The sequence below is a fragment of the Corylus avellana genome, chromosome ca1, assembly GCF_901000735.1.
Source record: "Corylus avellana chromosome ca1, CavTom2PMs-1.0".
NCBI lineage: Eukaryota > Viridiplantae > Streptophyta > Magnoliopsida > Fagales > Betulaceae > Corylus > Corylus avellana.
The window spans coordinates 41,588,452-41,613,961 of NC_081541.1; the positions used below are offsets into that span (position 1 = coordinate 41,588,452).

The 25,510-nt window shown below is 35.3% G+C and overlaps 5 protein-coding genes across 5 annotated transcripts; 3 read left to right on the plus strand and 2 right to left on the minus strand.

Moving 5' to 3' along the window:
- Nucleotides 1-2,158: 2,158 nt before the first annotated feature.
- Nucleotides 2,159-5,850, minus strand: LOC132188998 (actin-related protein 2/3 complex subunit 5A). The gene is made up of 4 exons (XM_059603465.1): nt 5,711-5,850; nt 5,527-5,599; nt 4,948-5,048; nt 2,159-2,512 (listed from the first exon to the last, which is right to left on the minus strand). The coding sequence occupies exons 1-4, from the start codon at nt 5,806-5,808 to the stop codon at nt 2,377-2,379; spliced, it is 408 nt and encodes a 135-aa protein (XP_059459448.1). The 5' UTR covers nt 5,809-5,850; the 3' UTR covers nt 2,159-2,376.
- A 2,453-nt stretch (nt 5,851-8,303) lies between these two features.
- On the plus strand, nt 8,304-10,766 carry LOC132191827 (uncharacterized). Its single transcript, XM_059606941.1, has one exon. It carries the CDS (start codon nt 8,413-8,415, stop codon nt 10,477-10,479), a length of 2,067 nt encoding a protein of 688 aa, XP_059462924.1. The 5' UTR covers nt 8,304-8,412; the 3' UTR covers nt 10,480-10,766.
- A 3,862-nt stretch (nt 10,767-14,628) lies between these two features.
- Nucleotides 14,629-15,329, plus strand: LOC132172440 (serine carboxypeptidase-like 50). Its single transcript, XM_059583951.1, has 2 exons — nt 14,629-14,632; nt 14,746-15,329. The coding sequence occupies exons 1-2, from the start codon at nt 14,629-14,631 to the stop codon at nt 15,327-15,329; spliced, it is 588 nt and encodes a 195-aa protein (XP_059439934.1).
- A 373-nt stretch (nt 15,330-15,702) lies between these two features.
- LOC132172450 (uncharacterized mitochondrial protein AtMg00310-like) lies at nt 15,703-16,398 on the plus strand. Its single transcript, XM_059583960.1, has one exon. It carries the CDS (start codon nt 15,703-15,705, stop codon nt 16,396-16,398), a length of 696 nt encoding a protein of 231 aa, XP_059439943.1.
- Nucleotides 16,399-22,948: 6,550 nt separating this feature from the next.
- LOC132165907 (cytochrome P450 71A1-like) lies at nt 22,949-24,720 on the minus strand. The gene is made up of 2 exons (XM_059576611.1): nt 23,785-24,720; nt 22,949-23,695 (listed from the first exon to the last, which is right to left on the minus strand). Exons 1-2 carry the CDS (start codon nt 24,718-24,720, stop codon nt 23,081-23,083), a joined length of 1,551 nt encoding a protein of 516 aa, XP_059432594.1. The 3' UTR covers nt 22,949-23,080.
- Between the last annotated feature and the right edge of the window lie 790 nt (nt 24,721-25,510).

Here is a 25,510-nt window from a genome sequence, read left to right on the forward strand (position 1 = left end):
GGGTGGCCGGCCACCCCTTAATTTTAATTTTTTAAAAATATTTTATTTTTTATTTTTTTAACTTAGGATGTGGGCATTTTGGAAAAAAAAAAAAAGTTAAAATAGTCGAATTGCAACAATTTGAAAGTTTGGAGGAGGGTCAAGTGTCACTTTTTAAACATTGGAAGTCAGAGTGTAAATGGGTAGATAGTTCAGGGAGTAAAATGTATTTTTTCCTATTTTTAATAAAACAATTTCCATTTCTTTTTGAAATAAAGCGATATTATATATATATATATATATATATATATATATATATATATATATATATAAAATGTGCTTGTATATCACTATTATTCACTAATAATCCCTCTCGCATTATATTGCAACTTCAACATTCATCGATTCAAGTCAATAAAATTAACTCTAATTAGTCATTTCAATTCACAACTAACTCATCAGAAATCACGGTTCCCATTAATATGAACTTTTTTTTTTAGGAAAATGTTACACTTATCAAATTTTCCTAAAGTAACATCATTATTCTATGAGATTTATTATTTTAGAAGATGTGTCCTCAACACGAGATGGTGACACATCACTTAACAATGATAGTCATTTTAGCTACTCAAAATACAATTTTTTTTTTTTTTTGTATTTTAGCTACTAGTTTTTTTACTAAAATCTCGAATAGAAACATCTATTTAACTCTCTACTTTCTTTAAATCTTGGTTTTTATCCTTACTTTGAACAAGAGCGAGAGAGGAGGAGGGAGAAAAAAAAAATGCTTACAAGGTCCTACAATAAACTTTCATATTTGAACTTTTGCTAACTTTTATTTTGAAGTGTCTGTTGGAGGAGGAAAATAGCCCATTTTATTTAACTATAAAAGGGTCATTTAGAACATTTGACAATAACCCACTATCAAAGAATACCTCCTATCAATTTCAGAGTCTTGAAAAATATATGCATCTGACCTATATTACTTTATTTATCCTATTATTATATTCCATTCCCACTCTTGATCGATGCTTGTAATTAGTCACTGATCTACCTATAGAAAGATAAGTATGTTACTTTCTTCATGTTTACCTACATAAAGAACTTAATTGCATCATAAATTTTCAAATGACAAACTCTTAAAAGTTTTTTTTTTGCCATTATAAGCCCCAATGAACTTCTTAGCACAATTTTGATGACCAAGATGGTATTCATAGAAAGTAATGCTATTTTTCATACTTATTTTGTACAGGTTGATGTGACGTATTTTAAGTGACTTCTTATATCAATTACAATATATCAACCTGCGATTGGTTGTGACATGAATCCATGTGTACATTTAAATTTCTATCAAACGGAATGGTGACAACACGGACCATTTTAGACATTTAAGTTACTTGGGTTGCTCTATGAATGAGTTTGGTACAACTTAAAACCCTAGGAACTAAATAAGTAATTTTTTTTTTCTTTTTTATTGTTCAAGTATAAATTTGGATTTGGGTTTGTTGCGTAATTTATAAAATATTTTATTTTAAATTTTTAAACTTTAATTGTTTCAAATAATCATTTAATAGCTATAAAATTATTAACCAGACCATTAGGCATAATCTTTTAAATGATTAAAAAACCCTTGAACATTGATAAATATACTATTGTGTAAAACATAAATCTTCATTCACAATTAACTTCATCTAGTTACTTTCTCAGTGAAAAGTTGAATTTGTAAGCTTCATTAATAATTTTCATAAATAGCATTCCTACCTTCAAGTTTAAATTCTTCATTTCATGAGCATTGGGATATGCATGAAAATTGTAATAATTCTCGAGAATTTTGTCCAACAAATAATCAAATTTTCACAAATTTTCAAAAATTAATGATTCACATCCTGAATTCATGTATAATGAAGAAATCCTTAGGACCTGTACAATATCCAATACTTCTTATCAGCTAAAGGAGGTAATTCGACCACCCACAAAGCAATTTTCTTTTAATATTCAACACAATATGAGCCATTCATTTTAAATCAACGGTCCAAATAAAAGATATTGCATCCGATATTAGGATCTTAATTCAAACCGATATGATGTAAATTTATGGGAAACAGCACCAGCCAAAAACACCAGAACCAAAGTTGCAAAGAAATAACAGAAAAACAAAAAAAAAAAAAGACAGGAGGAATGGAAAAGGCAAGGACACATCATAAAATAAAACAAACGAAAAATTGATGTGTCACAAAGATAGAAGAATTATTCTACACATAAATTTATGTTCTTACAAGTAACGACACAGAGCATTATGAGCTGCAGTTTTGACATATATGTGTGAGAGGATAACAACAAATAATAATAAACAAGTTCTTCAAGATGTTGTCGTTTTTGATGGAAGGTGTGGAGAAATTAAACCGTATTCACTGTGTCAGCAAGGGAACGTAGTATGCATCCCAAACCAGCTTTTTCTGTCAGCTTTTCATGGATCCGAAGGCACTGATCACATGTGGGACGATCTCCAGTGGACAACCCTCTATACAAGTACCTGCCAACAATTTTAACAAACATCTTAATAGATGTCTCGTTTGGGGAATGCGTTTTTAAGAAATTACAGTTTGAAAATGTGAAAAAAAAAAAAAAACTACATTTTCAAATGGCAAGCAAGGGAGTGTATTTCAAAAATGCATGATTTTAAAAGCCAAATTATGATTTTCAAATCGCAAACATTTTGAAATCACTATTTTCTATATCGCACGTTTTGAAACAGCAAAACCAGACAAACCCTAAGTTATTCAACATGAGTTTGTTCAAGGAGTTTTAACATACTTTAATGCATCCAAATTAATCCCTCTTAAAGATAAATGGAACTGCAGTGACCTCAATTGGCTTCTAACTTAGAAAGCATTCGTTTATACAAGTAGGGTGAGAAAAACAAAAAAGGATGCCTAAGTTAAACTCATGATCCCCAAGCTGATACTGTCCTGACTAACAACCATTCCCCATTTATTTTAGATTATGTCAAGTTCATTCAGTTGGCTCCAGAGGCCAATTCCTTTGTGATTTAGCCCACATTACTGTAGCTTACATCAGTGGAGTCTAGTGGTTTTTCAGTCAAAAAATTACATTTGGATAAATGCTGATTAAATCATTCTCACTTTGGGTATAAACCAAAGCAGATGGATGGATACTTGAATAATTCCCAACCAAATTAAAAGCAAGCTAAAGCATTCAAATAAGGAGATTTGCAATGTCCCAAAGGGAGCTAAATCAGAGATAAAGAAAGAAGGAAAATTGTTTCCTGGCTTTGGTAGTTGAGTACGAAGATGAATCTATGTGCTCTTATTTGAATCCCGGGGGAATAATGGGGCCCTCTTTCTAGAATCTAAGAGTTGTTCGAGCTTTTCATGATTTAGAGTCAGAACTCTTATGGATTCATTGTGCCTAATATTCTCGTTGCTAGTGGAATTGATTGTACATGATGGAAATTGAAAGGAAATGGAAGTTCAGTGTTTGCTCTTATTATGAAGCTTCAGAGGTTATATTAGGGGGTAATTTCCTTGGAAGAGTATTTAGTGTGGTAAAGTCCCTAAAAGAGTCCTTTTTTATTTATTTTTATTTTTTTTAAATCCTTGTACACAGTGTTACTTGTGTAAGTCACTATTGAATCCATTGATCATCTGTTGCTATATTGCTACTTTGCAACTTCACTATTGCATATATTTTCCACTGACTGGTAGCCATCAAACAGCCTCTCTAAGCAATAGTCATCAAACAACCCTACATCCAGCTCTAAAGACCTATCTTAGCTGCTCTCCAGAATATTCTGCACCCTAGTTGAGTATGCTCCTCAAGGTTTTAGGTTTGAAACCCACTGAGTGCAAACTGCTTCTTGGGGTCATCGGACTAGGGGTTTGCCCCTTAAATTAACCGAGGTGCATTTGTAGGAAACTCCTTGCTAAGGGCTTGTGCACCCCCGGGATTAGTCGGAGCTAAGCTCCGGATACCCGGTGCCAAATCAAAATATCCTGCACCCTAGTTCTCAATACTTGCAACTTCATAACCACCAAGATACAATCTTTTCAAGCCCTAATTCAATTCACAAACCTGAATCTTTTCTTCATCATAACAGTTCCTATCCTGAAGCACAGATGGACAGGTTTCTCAAATCTGTCCTGGCGTCATACCTGGATTTGCAAAGTTCACTACTTAAACTGGAATAGAACTCTCAAAATTTTCACTCTAAGTATATGCGTATTTAGGCCTTTTATAGCTACAGAATTGACTTTAAAAAATATAACGAAGGAGTAATATACCAGGACAGATTTATCTGATCTTGTTGTTTTAGCTTGATCCTCGTTTGTTATGCTGGAAGCAAATGTACAATAGCAGTTTATCAGATAGCCTTTTGTTCTGTATAACGCTTGTTTTGGTAAGTTTTATGTGTCACACCAGATACCAATTAGATACCTATCCTCCAAGTATAGCATAACCACTTCATTTAAAGCTGATATTTTTCATTCTGCTTGTTATATTCGCCTATTTGGTTGTACATGATGAGTCCACTCATCAACACAAGGGAAAATCTAGGATAGTTCAAAGGTCTGTTATACTATATACACATTTATTGCCTACATTCCACTATATTATGGTATTCTTTTGAGTTGATTTTCCAAATGCATAAAAAACACTAGGGAAAGTCAGGCCAAGTAAAAGGAAAATGAAGAACTTTACGTACTTCTCAATAGCATCTCAAGGGCTGTGTGGAAAAATGAAGGAAATCAATCTAACATAATTTCCAACTCCTAAAATTCGTAATCTAACATAATCGGTATGATTAAATTGTAGAATTAATTCCACTTGACAGAAGAATTTGAGACAACTTATATATATATATAAAGCACACAAAAAATTTGAAAAGCAATTTTGGACCAAATTCACATGTTATTGACAAAGAAAGAAAATTACTATTTGAGGACTCACTTCATGAGGATATCATGGTACTCAGGATCCAAAGAAGAAAGCATTCCATCCACATCCTTTATAGCCATTAGAGCTCTATGCACCACTATCCAATTCGCCGACTGCATAACCCCTAGATCACATCAAACTCTCCTCATTTCCACAATAGGTTAAATCAACTAAAACATAAAACACAACAACCAGAATATCTCGCGTTTAATTGCCAATAAAATGTAGGCAAAAGAACCCAAATTGAACTCCGAAGCTTATATTTTCCAAACTCCGCCCATGAACTTGGCGAAACAACGGAAAATGTCCGTTTGTTTACCGAGAAAAGGCAGGAAAAAAAAAAAAGAATTTATGATCGTGAAACTTTTACAGAGTGAATTCAGCCTGACAACACTATTTCGCGCGATACAACTGAGTTTTCTATTGTTTACAGAAACCACAGACATTGACCCTCAAATTCAAACTTCATTTTATTTTCTTTCCACGATTTTCTCGGGAACCGAACATGGTAAAAATCAAAAAAGAAAAAGAAAAAACCTAATTAGAGAGAGAGAGAGAGAGAGAGAGAGAGAGAGGGAGACAGAGCACAACCTTGCAACGTTCGTCTCGGGTCATTGGAGGCGAGCCTTCGAGGGCAGTTTTCAGAGCTTCAACTGGCTTCAACCTGTACGGACCAGAAAAAATCAAAATTTTGTGGGGTCTTACGGTGTAGAAACGAAGAAATGAGTGGGTTTTACTGCAAATCCAGCAAAAAAGTAGGATGAAAAATTGTTACTGTTTGAGTAGGCTCTCGATCTTTCGAGACTTGTGCTCGATTCTGGTGATTATGGCCTCCGCATTGTCTGCTTCCACAAATCCCCCTGTTGCTGCCATTCTCTCTCTCTCAGGGATTTTTCTCAGCAGGCCAAGCAATGAGAAAATTCCCAAGAAAGTAGTTCATGATTCACCAGCTCACTAGACGGTGTCGTTTTATTGGATGGGCTATTGGGCATGAATAAGATCAATATTTTGGGCTTATATTTCGATCAATGTACCATGCCCCAAGTCACAAACATACGCCAGTTGTCAGTCGTTTTTTTGGATGGGCCATTGGGCTCGAACCCCGCCCATCTCCGAATCTTCAACATCAGAGTCTCCAAAATAAATCAAGACAGTAAATCCAGTAGTTTTATGTATTTTATCAAGAAAAATGAAATTATTTGATATAAAAAAACAATCATATTATTTTTTAATATTTCAAACTGAGATATTTGCTTCATATTTGAAGTACAAAACACTCAATTTACTTCGAACTTACTCTCAATTTCAAAATGTTTACAATCAAAAGTTAGTATGAAGCGTTATATATCATGAAAAATTAGATTTTTTTTTTTTTTTTTTGGATGAGTAGATATGTCAGGAAAGAAAAACAATGCATGTATAAATAACCTCAACGCCTCCTCATGGGAATTGTTGTTTGGTTCTATGACTTTTTGTGTTAATCATGCGACGCAAATTGCGCTGGATTTAGTGGTCATGATAATGATGCCTTTTATTTTTTGCATTAGACTTGGAAGAGCATTTACATTCTAGCTAGTTTTCTTATATATATATATATACCAACCTTTTTAAAACATTTATATTTTATTCTTTATTTTAACTATGAGAAATGTTTGGTTTTCATTTCTTGTCCATCTTACACGAGATAAGCAAATTCATTGTTGAATATGTAGGACCACATGTAGGTCCCATTGATTCAATGATGATTTTTGATTTTTGATTTTTTTTTTTTAAAATGACGGACCAGAGATAAATATATAACACTTCTCTTTTAATTATAAACTTTTACTATGAAATTGTATTTTCTGCATTCTATTATCCATTTCGCGTACATCTTTTCTAAGTTGGCATACTTCATTTATTGTTATTTATTTATTTATTTTTCAATTAATGGTAAATGGAGGATGCCAAATCGGTGGAGATGATCGTTAGAATGTAAATAAACATTTCCCCTTTTAAGATTCTATTTAAATATTCTTTCTTTTTCAAAGCAAGTAATCTAAAGTTAGGTATGTATCTTATCATGAGTAAAAAAGTTATGTATTTATTTGGTGAGCGAGCACCACTGGAGGCTACAACTCACCAATTTTTGAACTAAAATAACTAAAAGAATACAACCATATTTTCATCCAAATTTACATTCCCTCTGGCTGAAATAACTTTTGCCCAACCAAACATGAATGCTCTAAGCCTATAAGCTTTGTAACCCAACCCAAAGTCTTTTTGACCCCAATATAGGGTTAGAAAAACAGAAACCTTAGATGCTATAGGTGCCTCCTGATTTCATTGGACTTGCACTCATTGGAGCAAAGGTTGTCCCTATAACATGTATTTGTGTTTGTCTATTCTATTTCTTTTTCATCCTCTAGAGTATTATTTGTTAGGGTTTAACTGGGTTTTTATTTTATTTTATTTTTTTTCAAGAGAATTGGAACATGTGTCTCATAACAGACATAAAAAATTGTATATCCTAATCTTAATGGGTCCGATTCCAATTATAACTAAATCCAAGTTTTTTGAATAACTCTACAATATATACATCATTAAATTCATAAAATTTAGAGAAAATAAATTGTATTTAGTCCCAAAGTTTTCATCTAATTTGAATTTAGTCATTTAGTTTTCAATTTTAAGAATAAAGTCCTTAAGTTTTTCCCAAGTTTTAAATTGGCTACTGCTACTCTATCACTTTACTGTCAAAGTTAATAGTTTTCTATCTATCACATGTATATCATTTGACACGTTGAGGTCAATTTCAGTGTCAAAGTTAACAGTTTTTCCTCTAACATTACAAATTTAGAAGAATATGATCCTAAAGATATTATTTTGTTCCTGGAGTTGGGTTTTTTTTTTTTTCCTATAAATAACTTGTCGCTTAATGATATGACATGAAATATGAATGCTAGTGTGTTAATTTTATTGAGACACACATGACATATGACAAATCATTCATTTTGACGAAAAAGTGACCGAATGACCTTTTTAAAATAGGAATAAAATCTAAGGACCATGTTTTTGAAATTAAAAACCAAAGAATTTAATTCATATCAGACAAAAAGCTAGGGCTAAATATGATTTTTTCCAATTGAATCTAAACCAGAAAAAAAAACCTTTCTATTACATTTATTATGGTCGGTAGAGACAAGTTTATAGAATTTGGAAAGACAAAACGACAACAGCATTTTGGAAGGCAAAACGACAACAGCCTTGCTCATATAGTCATATAAAAGAACAAGGTCAATTCCGTCATTCAAATTGAACGGTCACAATAATGATACTTTTTGAATTCTGCTGCCTCCTCACACACTTTTTCCTCTCTCTCTCTCTCTCTCTCTCTCTCTCTCTCTGTATATACTTTTGCTTACCAACAAAGTCTTCCTTTCTTCATCATCCCCATTTCACCAAACCCAAAGCTCACGGGAACCTCACTGTTCTCAAATGGCGGATTCGAGCCCTTACACCAAGACCCACTTCCCATTTTCAGAGCGGAACTCACCAATTCAACCAAAACCCAAATGCCAAGGTAAGTCCTTCACCAACTTCCTCTGCAAATCTCTCTTCTTTGCGCTCTTTCTCGTTGTTCTCCCGCTGTTCCCTTCACAAGCTCCCGAATTTGTCAGCCAAACCATTGTTGCCAAGTTTTGGGAGCTTATTCACCTTCTCTTCATCGGCATTGCTGTGTCTTATGGCTTGTTTGGTCGAAGAAAGGTCGATTTGGACATTGAAGAAACTCACTCGAGTTTCGATACTTCCCAGTCTTATGTGTCTAGGATGTTTAATGTTTCTTCTATTTTCGAAGATGGGTTCGAAAATCCATGTGGGTCTGATGAAAAGAGACTCGTTCATAGTTGGAATACTCAGTTTGTTGAGAGTGAGGATTGTTTTGAATCTAGTGGTGTTGAGGAACAGCAAAAACCCCAATTTTCGATGCCTGAAAATGGTTTTGAAAACCCATATGGTTGGAATTCTCAGTACTTTCAGGGTGAACCCATGGTTGTATTGGCTCAACCAAATTATGGTCTTGATGAATTGGGTAAATCTGCATCTATAATCGATAATAAGCCGTTGGGATTGCCCATTCGGAGCTTGAAATCGACGGCGAGAAAGCTAAACAATCCTGAGTTTATTAATGGAAGTGAGTCTGGGAATTCAGGTTCAAAGGGGTCATCTAATAGTTCTGATAGAAGTAAAATTGGGGGTTTTGGAGATTTAGATCCTATGAATTTGGAACAGAAATTCAATGAAGCTTCTGCAGCTTCCCCAATTCCATGGCGTTCGAGATCTGTAAGGATGGAAATGAGAGAGAAAGAGGGGGCTGCTAGCCACCCTTCACATTTTAGGCCCCTCTCGGTTGATGAAACTCAATTTGAGTCGCTCAAATCGCAGTCTTTTAGGTCCACAGGATCTTTCTCATCCCAAAATAGTTCAATCTCTCCCTCAAACTCGATTTCCTCGGATTTACTGAATTCGAGTATGGAAGATTTGGGAGAAAAAAAGAGTTTGCATAGGCCTTCTCCTGAGGCTTCACCATCACCACCAAAACCAACAAATGGCAAGGCTTCATTGAATGGATTGCATTCTCGGCGTTATAGTCTTGGTTCAATGTCTAGAAAGGATGCCTCGAGAAGGCCTTCTCCTGAGGCTTCACCATCACCACCAAAACCAACAAATGGCAAGGCTTCATTGAATGGATTGCATTCTCGGCATTATAGTCTTGGTTCAATGTCTAGAAAGGATGCCTCGAGAAAGCCTTCTCCAGAGGCTTCACCATCACCACCAAAACCAACAAATGTCAAGGCTTCATTGAATGGATTGCATTCTCGGCATTATAGTATTGGTTCAATGTCTAGAAAGGATGACTCGAGAAACTCTGAAAATGAGTCAAAGGAATGGAGTAAGGGTAGAAGAGAGGATCCATTGGGTGGTGAAGATAACGGGACGGATTCTTTGAAATCGAACATGAATCCGGCAAGCCTCACAAAAGCTCCGACAAAGGGAAAATCAGTGAGAACAATTAGAGCTAGTGGACTGACTGCAGGAGCCGGAGCAATGAAAAATGAAGAGATTTTGCAAAACCAAATTGATGACAAGAGCAAAAAGAAACTTGAAAATTTGAAAGAAGCACATAGGAGGACAGATAAAACAAAAGTTGGACTTGATGGTCTGATGATTGACACCAGTAAGCAAAGTCTTGATAATTTCTCTCCTATGCCAAAGGAAACATTCTCAAAGTATCACAAAAAGGAAAAAGAAGAATTTCATGAGAATGTAGCTGTAGGGTTTGAAGAAAACTCAGATAATGAGGCTGGAAGTTTTCAAGTAAGCTCGGAGGCATATGATGTCTCTGGCTCTGGCTCTGTCAATGATGCAGGACCAGACTCTGATGAGGTTGATAAGAAGGCTGGTGAGTTTATTGCCAAGTTTAGAGAGCAGATTATGCTTCAGAAAATGGCATCAATTGAAAGATCAAGAGGGCTACATACAGGTGGAAACTATTTTAGGTGATATATAAGCTTATGCTGCTATATAGATTTCTATCAAAGTGGATATGAAGTCCGTGTCTCTTCATACAGTCTTCTTTTCATCCTGGTCTCTTATCAATATATGCTTTATCTTTCTAGTACACTTGGGATGTTCATCTACTTACAATTATATGTGGTGGAGATAACTTTATATCTATCAACTTTTTGGGGGAGGAAACATTGTCATTTCTTCACCTCTGTAATGGCATTGGCATATTCAATGAAAAGATGTCATAAAAATTGCATTAATCAGTACCACCACTGAATTTTGTTGTTGACTTTTGCTGTAACTTCCATTGGTATGTTTTTCTACCTATGTGTTGATGGATATGGATACATAATCCACATACAAAAGTGTTATTGATAAGTAGATGCTACAACATTATATCTATGAGATTATATTGGATAGCTCATCATGTTTGTGAAAAATGGGGAGCCTAAATAAACTTAGCAATTTCTTCTGTAGCATTTTAGTTTGTAGTAAATTCTTTCATAAGATTTGATAAAGGGGGTGCCCAATTTTCCCCTTTGATTACGTTTCAGTAAAACGAATTTTGCTTGAAATTCTTGACCTATACGGAATGTCATAATCTTAAATTGCCAATGCTAAGTGGTTGGTTTTGTATTGGCTATGCAAAGTAGAATAGATTAGATCTCAGTGAATAGTGAGATCTTTTTTTATTTTTATTTTTTTTTTAATTTTTTATTTTATTTTTATGTCGGGAAACCTCTCCAAGACAGGGCCCTTCGGAACCACTCCCGCAGAATAAATCCCGGTCTCGTGCACTGCACCTTCGGAAGTTTCCCTACACGGAACTAGTTAAATTGCTGGCTTTTCACCAAGGGGTAGCGCCCTAAGGGATTGTTTGCACCCATGAGATGTTGAACCTTAGATCTTGAAAGGAAAAAACCCTCAAGAACAAGGCCTTCACCACTTGGGCCAACCCCTTTAATAAAGATATATTGTTTTTGCTTACATATTTTTTCATGCACAAAGCCTAGTAGTCATGTTTTTGTTCTGAGAATGGCTTTCAAAAGGTTCATTTCCTAATGTATTGTAAGGATCATCAAATGCGTCAAGTTGCAGGGCAATCTACCCATTGGTGGAAACGTGGGGTAGGATGTCCATTACCTTATTTGCATTTCTGCCTAACCATTCTAGCACAGAATTTTTCCTTTTTGTTAACCATTCTAGCACAGGTAGGGATGCTCACAAATCAGGATTATGTCAAGTTTGATTAAATAAGTCGATTTATGAAATCTTTTTGAACATATGTTTTATTAAGAAAGATTAAGAATAGTGTTTTAGTATGTAAAAAATATGGGATAGAGAAAACATTAAATTAAATATAATATTACATTTAAAAATTGATTCATATATAACAGTATATATTGTAACAATAACAAATATATATATATATATTTGTCTCAGCACACCAGCCAATAACTCTAAAATCTCCAAACATAAAACAAGATCAATAAATTCCATGTAAAATTCAACCCTCAAATGACATAGTTTTGGGTCCAAAATGGTTCAACTTAAAAACTCAAAAAAAAAAAAAAAGAAAAAAAAAAAAAAAAGGGTATCAAATTAGGTAGTAGAAAATCCCTAATTAGCATTATTCCACAACTCAAAAAATATTATTTGAAATGAGGTACAATTGAGAACTGCTATTCAGCAAGTCTTGTTCTGTCGCACATTCTTTGTGAAGCTTGAATATGAATCTGTAACTATAACATGCTTTATGTCTGAAATGTAGCATAATAAAGAACGTGAGTAATGAAGAACATGGAAAAACATGAATTGAGTCAAGTAAAAGGGTCAATTACATAAAAATTATTCTTAATGAACAAATTACAAGCAAAAAAGAAAAGAAAAGAAAGCTTATTACCCTTTTATCACTAGGCATGGCTATTGGATGCCCAAAGCCATCAAGTAATCATCATCTCACCCGTCCCTTTCAAGTGTTACATCTATAATTTCTTAAATTTTCATTTCTTTGTATGATGTTTCTTCATCTATTTGCATATCTTTGTGAAAAAGATTCTCTATAGTCATGCTAAAACTACTTGAGGATGTTGTATTAAATGATTGGTATAATAAGATATATATATGTGACTTGGATGTGTCCCTTTTTATTTACTTTTAACGAGAAAACTAAAATGTAATATGTGATGACAAGGAGCTTTAGTATCGATTATGAAAAACGAAATAGCTAAATCATAATTAGAACATACAATAAAGAGACAAATCATCATTGGATTTGCAGGTTTACATGTAGGTCTTATACATTCAATGGTAGATTTTTAAAAATATATATAGAGATGGTTAGGAGAATGAAGCTTAAACTTTCTCCCTAGAAATATATAAAGTTGAAATGTCTTCTTTTGTAGTATATATGAAGATTGATAAGCATTTTAAGAAAGAAACAACATATCGTTTCCATTTTTGCGTTGTAGGTAATTAATTTAACAACCAATAAATGGATGGAGAGAGAGAGGTTACGAAATGTTTACTAGACACTTCGCTGATAATTGTGCGTATAAACGACATCTAACTGCTTCTTGAAATATTTTTCATAACATTCTCCGAAACAATTACTAACATTGTTGTGTTCTACTATGCAAGCAGTCATACAAAGTATATGTGATAAAGTCATCTTCTCCTCGGCATGTTGATTCACCCAGCATTTATAATGACCAACTGCAGCACAATCATTAAAACCAAACAATTGATGCTTAGACAAGAGATGAAGTGGCCATATTTTTTTTCACAATCTTCAATTTCACTTGCAAAACATGTATGTATTGTTCCTTGGACTTTGTCAAATTCAGAGAAGTGAGGATACAAGATGGGTAGTGGAGAGAGAGAAAAAGAGGTATGGACAAGGTTATTAGCTTGCACTTTTATGAGAAGAAAGATAAGCAATTCCATCGTCACTAGCATATATAAGTTTCATAATACATTTGCAACCCATGGATTTTCTTCCACTTTAGAAACTTTTTTATTTTGATGACTATAAAAAAATATGATTATGGCTTAACCCTTATATATTGTATCAAATTTACTTATTTTTAATGTAATTTTATTCAAATAAGTGTTTTTTTAATAGTTGTAACTTTTGAAACAATTACCGTTTATTAATTAAGTGCCTTTTGGGTTAAGTAATATCATTTTGCAAAGATATCAAGGTTTGTTTTCAAATAGTTTTTTTTTTTTTTTTAGGGGAATCTTTCACATTCATTCATTGAAAAAACATTAAGAGCATAAAGCCCTTACATCAGATAGCATAAAGCTCTGATAAATCATAGCCACTACATTGAAAAGCACATTCTCTCATGAAATAAATAATTTAAGAAAAAAAAAAATTGTAAGTGATAAAGAGACATTTAAAGGAAATGTATAAATCAACTTAACCAAGGATGGAAAAAAAATGTAGTGATGCAACACTAAAAGGAATGCAAAATACTATGTCACATTATTTAAGAAAAAACAAAAAACTATGTCAGATGACATTGCATTAGGAAAGTTTATTTAAATGGAAAGCTGTTTTTTTATTTATTTTTAAATAAAAAAAAAAACAGAGGAACTTTTGATTGGGTAAGAATGATCATAAGTTAAGTGGCCTTCTTTTAATTTTTTTTGAAAGGAAAATGCAATATTGTCTCTTGGTTTGGGTTGTGAGCTTCAAAAAAGTTAGGGAAAAATATAAAAAAGGCCCCCAAACTACCAACCGTTTTCGATTTAGCCCCCCAAACTACCAAACTTTTGCATTTTGGCCACTCCGTTAGTCAAAACCATTAGTCTGGACGGAAACCATGAAATGACGCCATTTTGTGAGGGTTAAGTTACGAAAATGCCATTGTGTATATATATATATATATATATATTTTTTAAGCAGGAGCAAAACGGCGCTGTTTAGCTTAGGGTTAGGGAACCCTAAGCAAAACGGCGCCGTTTTTGGTTAGGGTAAGAGTTGTATATTTTGATTTTATTTTGTTTAGTCTCTCCTTCACGTAGCCTCTCACCCGGTCCCCTCCTTCACCCAGCCCCCCACAAGACTGGCACGCTGATCGTCGGCTTCCCGTTCACCCAGCCCCCCCGCACGGTGCACTGCTGGTTGACGGAGGCATGGGTGAACGGGAAGCCCAAGAGACCAATTTTCTGTTGCCAGCCATCTTTTTGTTGCGATCACTTCGTTTATTGAATTAGACCCTCTGTTCAAGTCTCGCCCGCTATACTTCGCAGGTGAGAGTTATGCTGGGAAGTTCGTTCTAGCAATTAGGTACCATATTTTGAAGGTGAATGCTTACTTGCCGGCGTCAAAGCGGGTGAACTTGGCCGGCGTCGCTATAGGGAACGGGTTGACAGATCCGGTGAACCAGGTTTCTACTCACGCTACGAATGCTTACTACTCTGGTTTGATCAATGAGAGGCAGAGAGATGAGTTAAAGAAATTGCAGAGGGAGGCAATTAATCTGGCCAAAATGGGCAAGTGGAGAGAGGCAACAAACGCAAGAAGCCACGTTCTGACTATGTTGCAAAGAATGACAGGGTTGGCGACATTGCATGATTTTAGCAAGAAAGATCACCCGTACGAAACAGAAATGGTTTTTGATTTTTTAAGGAAAGGAGACATGAAGAAGGCTTTGGGAGTGAAGCACGACGATTTCATGAAGAGTGTGAAGTTCATGGTGGAATTTTTGGTGAAGAGGAGCAAGGTTTTGCTGTATGAAGGGCATCTGGATATGAGGGATAGTGTGGTTTCAACAGAGGCATGGGTGAACGGGAAGCCGACAATCGGCGTGCCAGTCTTGCGGGGGGCTGGGTGAAGGAGGGGACCGGGTGAGTGGCTGCGTGAAGGAGAGACTAAACAAAATAAAATCAAAATATACAACTCTTACCCTAAGCAAAAACGGTGCCGTTTTGGTCCTGCTTACAAAAAAAAAAAAAAAAAACACAAGGGCATTTTCGTAACTTAACCCTAATAAAACGGCGTCGTTTCGTGGTTTCCGTCCAGACTAACGGTTTTGACTAATGGAGTGGCCAAAATGCAAAAGTTTGGTAGTTTGGGGGGCTACTTTATGACTTTTGGAACATCATGGGGCTAAATCGAAAACGGCTGGTAGTTTGGGGAGCTTTTTTATATTTTTACCAAAAAGTTATTATTTCGCAGACGACACTCTCCTCTTTTGCAAGGCGGATATGGTGGAGTGGTACTGTATTCAAAAGGTTTTAAATGATTATGAACAAGCCTCGGGACAGAAGTTGAATAGGGGTAAGACATCCATTTTCTTCAGTCGTAACACTGCTATGGATATCCGAACACAAATTATGTCGGTTGCGGGAATAAATTTCACACAACGGTATGAGAAGTATTTGGGACTACCGGCGATTATAGGTCGCTCTAAAGTGTCTTCCTTGTCCGGTATAAAAGGGCGCATATGGGATAAAATGCAAGGTTGGAAAGAGAAGTTTCTTTCGCATGCATGGAAAGAGATTTTACTGAAGCCGGTGGTGCAAGCGATTCTGACATACACCATGAGTGTTTTCTTACTCCCCAAAACTCTATGCAATGAGATCAATTCAATGATGTCAAAATTTTGGTGGGGGCATAAAGAAAATGACAAGAAGGTGGCGTGGATTAGTTGGGAAAAAATGGGCAAAGCAAAGGAGAAAGGAGGGATGGGTTTCCCAGATTTAGAATGTTTTAACCTTGCTCTACTTGCCAAGCAAGGATGGCGCCTCACTCAGAACCCCACTTCTCTTGTTGCTAGAATCTTACAAGAGAAATATCATCTGAATTGCACTTTTTTAGAAGCCCCTTTAAGTAAGAAGTCATCATATGTTTGGAGGAGCATTTGGCATGCGAAGAATCTGCTTAAAGAAGGATTGGTGTAGCGTGTGGGAAATGGGCGGAGTATAAAAATTTGGGGAGACAAATGGCTATTTTCTCCCACGACTCATGCTATACAATCCCCTGTGAACATTCTACCAAATGATGCAAGAGTGTGTGACTTAATTGATTTGGATGTGCAATGGTGGAATATCCCTCTCATTAAGGAGATCTTTTTGGAGGAAGAGGCCAATCAGATTTGTAGCATAGCCATTTGCCCACGTACTCAGCAAGATCGGATAGTCTGGGCAATGAACAAGAATGACACTTTTACTGTAAAGAGTGCTTATCATTTAGCCAAAGAGTTATGCATTCGAAATGAAAGTAGCTGCTTGGGAGTTGATAGTTTGGCACCTCTTTGGAAGCGAATATGGAGGATCTCGGGGCCAAGAGTGATTTCTTTATTTCTCTGGCAAGCTTGCAATAATATCCTGCCTACTAATGAAAATTTGTTCAAACACAGAATCATAACTGAGCCTCTGTGTCCAGTTTGTCGTTTGGAGGTGGAGACAATGGGCCATGTATTATGGAGCTGTCCAGCGGCGCGTGATGTCTGGTTGGAGGGTAATGTACGAACACACAAAAGTTGCAGTGAAGAGGATGAATTCAGCAATATTCTCCAAAAACTGAGTGCAAGACTCTCGGCAGACGATTTCGACCTAGTTGCATGTGTGGCCCGACAGATTTGGCTGAGGCGAAATAAGTGGGTTTTTGAAGATAAGTTCTCTCATCTGAAGCTGGTTCTCAAAGCCGCATGTGATCAGGTGGACTTTCACAAGCAAACAATACAAGTTCTGCGAGGAGAGCCACAAGTGATCGGGGAAATGGCAGAAGAAAAATGGAAGCCTCCACCTAGGGGGATTTCAAAGATTAATTGGGATGCGGCAATAGATGCAAGCAAAAAGCTGATGGGCATAGGTGTGATTGTTCGAGATGTAGAAGGGGGTGTGTTGGCGACACAATGCATGACAAAGGCATTTGTGTGTGACCCTGGGATGGCGGAAGCTCTGGTGTTGAGGGAAGCTATATTACTAATGGGCAAGGTGGGAGTGGCGAAGGTTATCCTGGAGGGAGATTCCTTAGAGGTGGTGCAGGCATTTAAGAAAGAGGAAAGCAGTTGGGCCCAGTATGGACCTATTCTGGCTGAAACTAAGGAATTATTACAGGGGTATTGCTCATGGGATATATGCCATGTCCGGCGTTCCGCAAATGAGGCAGCGCATAGGCTTGCGAAGTTAGCAGTTTCTCAAAGGATTAATCATATTTGGTTCACAACATCTCCCCCTTGTGTTGGGGATATTGTAATGTCGGAAGCAATTTTTTCAGTTTAATGAAAGCATTCATTTTCCCCTCAAAAAAAAAAAAAAAAAAAAATGTTAAAGTTAATGAAACTTTAATAAATTTAGCTTAACTTTAATAAATTTACACAAAATAAATTTTCATTAACTTTAGCTTTTATTTTGTGTGACAATTGACACATTGTGAATTGTTAGATGTAAAACATGGCTAGGATTTAATAATAAGAGAATTTCAAATTTGAAAGGAATTTGAGGGGATCCTGATTCAAAGCTGGCATTTGGTAAAAAATTCTAAAAGCTTTTTTTTTTTTTTAAAAAAAAAAAAAAACTTTTTAACTCTAAAAAATTCCAAATCGCTCTTGACAAAAACTTAAAAATAAAATTTTTGCAAAAAAAAAAAGGCTTTTTGACTTAAAAGTTTGATCTATTTCTCAAAACACAATTCCAAGCATAGTCTTTAATCAACTTTTAAAAGCACTTTAAGATACTGTGAGTTGGTTTTTTCTTTTTTTATTTTTTTTTTTAAAAAAGAATTGATCTTCATTCAGTAAAAAGATAATTGAGAGTCAAAACTCTACAAAAACGTGAGCCAAAGCTCTATAAAACTAGAGCTAAAAGCTCTAAACTCTGTCAATGGGAGTCTTGGAGACTTCCTTAGCTAGGGTGTGAGCTGCCATGTTTGCCTCCCGCATCACGTGTCCCACTTCCTAGGTCCTGAGGGTCTGTAAAACGAGTTGTATGTCATGTTCATGGCACAACTCCACTGCATGGAGAGCTGCCCTTGCTTATGCTGTAGCCAGATCGTATACACCAGTGATGGATTTGCATTTTGCTGCACGTACATAACCCTGGTCGTCACGGATAACTACTCCCACCCCCATACATTTCCTCTTTTTTGCTATGGCCACGTCCCAATTGACTTTATAAAAAACTCGGAGAAGGCCTCTGCCATCTACACTGTTGGGTTGAAGGAGTAATTGCATCCTGGGTCTGCTCAGTCGTGTTTGCCGTACGGTACACTTGGAGCAGATCCCCCGCCTCACGAGCAATAGAATTTGGGTGTGCTACATTACATATATTTGACATTTTAGTTCTGAGAATGACTTTCAAAAGGTTCACATCCTAATGTGATCATCAAATGGGTTAAGTTGCGGGGCGTGATGCCCATTACCTTATTTGCATTTCTGCTTAGGGTTCGTTGGGAATTGCCGTTTTAATAAGTGTAATTTTAAAAATTACGTTTTTGAAATTGCAACCTTTTAAAATAGTAAAGATATTTGGTAAAACATTTTAAAAAATATTTTTTTATCAAATCATGATTTTGGTTTAAAGTCGTACTTTTTCAAATAAACACTTCTGAACTTGCTTATAGAAATCACACACACACACACACACACACACACACACATATATATATATATATATATATATATTTTTTTTCTATTTTAAATTAAGTGTTTTTTAAATCACAACGTCAAACACCTTACATTTTGTAATATCTCTTAAAAAAACAGATTAATCTTGCGAATCACAATCCCAAACGCACCCTAGCCATTCTAGCACATAATTTCTTTTTTGATGAGTTTGCAGGAAGCTTCTAGATGGAAGGTAGGGATGCCTAATAACCTATGTGAGATATAGCGTTAGGAAATAAAGCTTTTCTGTGAAATAAAAGTCAAAAATAACTTCTTAGAAAAAAAACCTAATTTCAAGTTTTTCTCAAAACACAATTTTGAGCTTTTTAGAGCAAAAAAGTCAAAGAGGAGTCTTCTAAGTTTTTTACAAAACAGACCCATTTTTGCCTAGCACATATTTTTATGTATTAAAAGTACTTTTTAAGTTTCTTAACGCAATTCCAAACACTCTTCCGAGGCAAATGCACAAGGAAAAAAGTCAGTCAGATACTATCATTTTACTCAAGAGAGGCTCTGCCTTCTCTCTAGAATTCCTCTCTCTTTTCTTCTAGACAACACCAAAAAGAACTTCAAGAAGAGGGAAGTTCTAGATCTAGATCTTCCATCCTCCCCTTTCACGGTAGCTCTGCTCGGTGTCTTATTTGTAAACTCCACCGGTCTCTGTTTCTAACGAGTTGCTATCGATCTAGTTTGTAGATTTAGATCTAGATCCAGATCTAGTCTCTTCAACCTTAGATCTGATCGCCTTCTTCGGCCAAGGCGTGTCTTCCGAAGGGATGTCTACGATGCCGTGCTCATCCGCTGCTGCTTGTGGGGTTTTTATTTTTTGTTTTTTATTTTGTTTGTCTTGGCCTTCGGGTTGAGGATTGTTGTCTTAGCCTTCGAGTTGAGGATTGTTGTCCTGGCCTTCGGGTTGAGGATGGAGTAGATCGGTGTGGGGGCTTAACTCTCACGACTGGATTTTTTTTTCTAGTTGTTTTTTATTTTTGTTTTGTATTTGGGCTACCCATATTCTAGACCTAGTCTGCATGAAGCAAATTTGTTCCTTAAATGTAATTGTATATGGGTTAGCAGAGCTTGAAGTTATTTTTATGACTTTGTAACTTTCATAGCTTTTGATTATGATTTTTCAGAATTGTATGCTTTATGTTGTAGAAGCTTTATGCTCATAAAATTTTATCGATGGAAGTTTCATATTTTTCAAAACTTTTTCAACCTTTTATGCTCTGCCTTCGGGAAATATTTTATATTGTGGTTAAAGTATACTGAAACTCTTTACAAGTCTAAAATATGATAATAGAAATTCGAGATGTATTTTACTTTGAGCATGGCTTCCAAGGTTCACTTTCTAGGCGGTTGGCTATAGCAAAAGCTTTCAAGCCTGTGGTTTAGGTGTAGCACAGACCAAAAAACATCAGCCAAGAAGGTTAGAAACTTAGAATCTCCACCGTGGCTGATCAATGCGGTGAGTCTTGATGTTGACATTGATGGTTTGAGAAGCGTTATCACACAATAATTGTGTGCACCTTCACACACCAGATTCTCTACTTGGCAATGTCTCATCTTCGGGTCGAATCTAATGAAATGGAGATCGGAGAGCCATTTAGGCAAAATGTTGGGACATAATTGTTCTTCTCTTAAAAGATAAGAATATTTTTGTCTTCATTTTTACACTATTTTGCCTTCCCAAGTCGAAAAGACAACTTCTTGAAGTATCTAGTAAACAAAGTACAACTCTTAGGCACCTATTGTGAAGTGGTACCATTTTTTACCTCATTCTAACAAAGGCTTAAGAGATAAATAAGAAACAATAATTTAGGTGTAAATTAGGAAAAATGGATTTGGAAAACACTTAGTAAAATATATTCAAGACAGTTCTGACGATGGAGATGAATTATTCGAACGGTATGCGCAAAAAGCCATGTGATCTTCACAATTATTAAAGAAACATTTAGAGAGTTTGATGTATCGTAGTTTTAAAAAGTGGCTACTAAAATGAACTAAAATAGATTTTTAGATTTAAATTTTTAGATAAATTTTGAAGAGCTTGATGTGAATGCTGTTAAAGAAAAAGAAGAGCCCCACAGGAACTAGAGTCTCACAAGAACTCCTCCTCTGTTCTAACTCCAATAAACAGAGGTTAAATAGGAATCAACTTCTTCAAGCTATCAACTCAAGGCTTCACGGCAAGATGTATGTACTTAATTAGAATTCACGTGTAGTTAGTAATTAGAGTTAGGGTCAAAAAAATTTTGGCGAGTTTACTCAAGGTGTTTTGATATAATTTCTTTTGATTATATATAATTTCTAACCATGCATGAAGATAAAATCAATTTGGTCTTGTATTCAGGACTCCTTTTATAATTTTCAACAATTGTTTACTATGGGCTCTGTTTAGTAATCAATTCTTTTTTTTTTTAAAAAAAAAAATTAACTTCAAAATATTTGTACTTTTTATATCACATTAATAACTTTGTATTATTATTTAAATAAAAAAAATTAATACAACATCTTTTTAATTTTTCTTTAAAATAAAATTCAATTTTTTTTTTTTTAATTTTATATCACATAAATTATTTTTTATTACTATTTAAACAAAAAATTCACTGCATTAGATGCTCTTAGTCAAAACTCCATTATGATCATCCTCTTATCTTTTGATGTATGAGGAAATCTTGGAATCTTTTTGCTCTTTTATTTGTATTTATATATATTTATATGAGGTGTGATACAACCATAATTTAAACTCAACTTTAGCCCAACTTCTAAACCAAATTTCTCTCTCTCTCTAGTTTAAGGCTCTCTCTCCTTCATAGGATTTTTTTTTTTTTTTTTTTTTAAGTACTTAAGAGAAAAGTTGGGCCAAAGCTAAGTTTAAGTTGTGCCTTTTTATCATTTTCTTATTTATATTTATATTTTTGAGTGAGAGACAACAAGAGGAAGCGACTAGGATCCTTTGCTCCACTAGGAGGGGGCGAGAGAAGACTGCTTGTGGAGAAAAAGTGGAAACAGCCACCCCTCCTACGTTTTTTTTTTTTTTTTGGAAAATGTAAAACTAATTTATATAATTTATCTTAATCTGATAATTAAGTTCGTGCGTATTAGAATGAACTCATAAATTTTGAGATATGTTTTTACAAATATTTCGTTCATTAACTAATTAGCACTATCGGTTAGTGTACCACATCACATTATTATGACACGTGATGTTTTATTTTTGACCTTTAAAAAGAACAAATTAAATTAAAACGTGTTTGGTATCATTCTCGATCTAGTACATTTTTTGTCCATCTATTTTGTAATAACCTACCACTGCATCTATCAGATCTATAAGACACATAAATTCACTAATGAATTTGTCTATTTCTTATCCGAAAATAAACAAAAGTTGTACAATAAATCTCCAAAACAAAGTGCTGTGTTATGTTGCCTTGTGTTGATTTTGGCTTGTATTGCTTTTTGCTCTTTACTTTTTCTATTTGTTTGTAGTTTATGAGGTTTGTGGGCCTCAATGAGTTTGTTTTTTCTAGCTGAATCCTAGAGGGCGTATGTTTCTTTGGTGTTTAATGAAATCATCATTCATCCAAAAAAAAAAAATTGCATGTTTTTCTAATATCTTTTTTTTTTTTTTTTCTAATAAAAAAACATTGCATGTTATGTTTCATTATGTTATGATTTAAAAATAAGTGTCGCACTATATGTTTTTCATGTGAACCATCGTGCATATAGGATTTTAGGGTTAACAAATCTGGCCTTCACGCTGTATAATTTCTTTGACGATAGCATCATGAAAGTTTCCATGCAACACAAAAGTTTTAATTATTATTATTATTAAGGTCGAAGACACCTTCCGTTACATTAATTTCAAACAGAAACCACATCAAATGCTAAAACAGACCAAGTGAAAGAAGAAAAGTTACATTATTAGCACATTTTTTTTTTAAAAAAAAACCACAAATCTCTTAATGCATAGATCAAGGTGAGTGCAGTGTTGGTACCAGATGAAGAGGAATTTTCCTCGTCACAGTGAGCCCATTAGCTTCGCTAAAGTCCAAGTCTTCCCCATGTACATTATCACCAGGCAACTTCCAGTCAAACCAATATAAGATGTTGGCAATCACATATTCAATTGAAGAAACACCAAATGCCAATCCTGGACATCCCCTTCTCCCAGCTCCGAATGGGATGAATCCAAAGTCTTGGCCTTTGAAATCAATGGGATTGTCTTTAAATCTATCCGGGAGGAACTCTTCTGGCCTCTCCCACACAGTAGGGTCCCTCTGGATTGCCCATGAATTGACAATTACTCTTGTTTTTGGTGGAATATCATAACCTTCAAATTTCACATTTGCTGATGTTTCTCGAGGTAGCAAGAGAGGACCTGGTGGATGTACTCTTAGAGTTTCTTTGAGGACACGCTTCAAGTAATCCATTTGGTTGATGTCATTCTCATCTATCTTTGATTTCTTTCCCACCACCCTTCTCACCTCTTCTTGTGCTTTCTTCATAATATTTGGATGTTTTATAAGCTCCGCCATTAACCATTCCAAAGTTGTTGAACTTGTGTCAGTTCCTCCCAGGATCATATCCTGAAATTATGGAAACACAAAACTTTTAGACATGAGGTTGTGTGTGTGTGGGATGTATTAGAGAGAGAGAGAGAACGAGAGAAAGAGACAATTAGAATTGCTTTGAGGTTGTCGTTGGTGAGCTCAAAGTCGAGCATGCTATTCTTTTGAAGTCGGAGGAGAATCTCAACGAAATCAAGCTTATTAGGCTGGTCATCATCACTATTCTTTGTCTTATGTTCTTCAATCACTTGATCAAACAAAGCATCGAATTCTCTAGCAAGGGCTTTCAGGCTCGGAATTACTCCCGTAAGAACATCAATCCATCCAAAAGAAGGGAAAAAATCTCCAAAACAGAATGCTACAAATGACACCATTGCTCTCCCTGATAGTTCTCCGAACTTGCTCTTACCATTTTCTTCTTCAAACTTCCGTCCAAGTATACATCTAGAGGCTATGTTGTTCGAGGTTGTAATGAACATCTCGCTTAGATTAACAGAACCCCCTTTGAGACACGTGTCATGTATCTTGTTGATTAACTCTTCAGCTTCTTCTTCCTTTACATACTGGAACGATTGCACACATTTGTTGCTCAAAAGTTCGAGGACACAAATTTTCCTTGCTTGTCTCCAGTACTCACCATAGGGTGAGAACCCTACGTCTATGCATCCATAGACTAAGATTTTGGCAGCTGTGGTTTGGGGCCGGTTTGAGAAAATGATATCATGTGTCTTCATCACTTCTCTGGCCATTTTGGCAGATGACACCACAAGGGTTGGAGCACTGCCTATGTATAAGAACATTAGAGGGCCGTACTTGTCAGAAAGGGCTCGAAGAGAACGGTGTGGGAGTGTGCCAAGCTGGTGCAGGTTGCCGATGATTGGTAGCTTTGGTGGGGATGGAGGTAAATTGGGTTTGCCACTTGTAATACGCTTGAAAACATAGAGAAAAGGGATGAGAAAAACAAGCGAGAGGAGTGGATTGAAGGGTACTTTTTGCAGCTCTTGCCATGATTGTTGCAGTAATGATAGTAGAGCCGTGGCCATTTCCTCTCTCAAGTGTTTAGCACAACGCGACTCTCAGTTATTATATAGAACAAAGATTTTGGTCAAGATATTTACAATCTTGATGTAAGAATAGTTAATTTGTAAAACAACCAATGGAAAAATTGACGTCGATTACTAAGTCAAAATAAAGAATTTAATGACCAAGTCAAAATAAAGAATTTAATGTGAATGCTCAGTGGCTGACAAGTACAGCAACGAATAAATGGGCAGATGAGGTCTTGGAAGATAAGACACTCCTTAAATTCTTAAAGCCAACCACGTGATGTGAAAAATGCATGCATGTTTGACACCCAAAGCTTCAATGGTATTTGGTGCTGCTCTTGCCATGATTGTTGCAGCAATGATAGTAGAGCCATGGCCATTTCCTCTCTCTAAGTGTTTAGCACAACGTACGCGACTCTCAGTTAGTATATATAAAAGATTTTGGTCAAGATATTTACAATCTTGATGTAAGAATAGTTAATTTGTAAAACAACCAATTTCAGTGGCGGAGTCAGAGAATTTATATTGGGGGTGCCACTAAAATTTTTTTGACGTTCTAAAAATTTGGTAATTCACACAATATATGCATTACAACAAAATATCTATAAAAGTTCGTGCTTAAATTGATATATTAGAAATGTAATATGTCAGTACTATATGAAAAAAAAAAAAAACTTCCATTCCCAATACAAAAGTGTTTAGTTTGCTATAGACATGAGCAACAACACAACAAAAAGCTAAACAAGAACTTCAACAAACAAAGTAACCATTCAAAATATTATTTAAC

Excerpts from the sequence above, each read along its gene's own strand:
- LOC132188998 (XM_059603465.1), bottom strand. The coding sequence starts at position 5,808 with ATGGCAGCAACAGGGGGATTTGTGGAAGCAGACAATGCGGAGGCCATA. Across the intron at positions 5,049-5,526 it reads CCCGAGACGAACGTTGCAAG|TCGGCGAATTGGATAGTGGT; the intron begins GTTGTGCTCTGT and ends GGGGTTATGCAG. Across the intron at positions 2,513-4,947 it reads TACCATGATATCCTCATGAA|GTACTTGTATAGAGGGTTGT; the intron begins GTGAGTCCTCAA and ends AATTGTTGGCAG.
- LOC132191827 (XM_059606941.1), top strand. The coding sequence starts at position 8,413 with ATGGCGGATTCGAGCCCTTACACCAAGACCCACTTCCCATTTTCAGAG.
- LOC132172450 (XM_059583960.1), top strand. The coding sequence starts at position 15,703 with ATGGTGGAGTGGTACTGTATTCAAAAGGTTTTAAATGATTATGAACAA.
- LOC132165907 (XM_059576611.1), bottom strand. The coding sequence starts at position 24,720 with ATGGCCACGGCTCTACTATCATTACTGCAACAATCATGGCAAGAGCTG. Across the intron at positions 23,696-23,784 it reads ACCTCAAAGCAATTCTAATT|GATATGATCCTGGGAGGAAC; the intron begins GTCTCTTTCTCT and ends CCATAATTTCAG.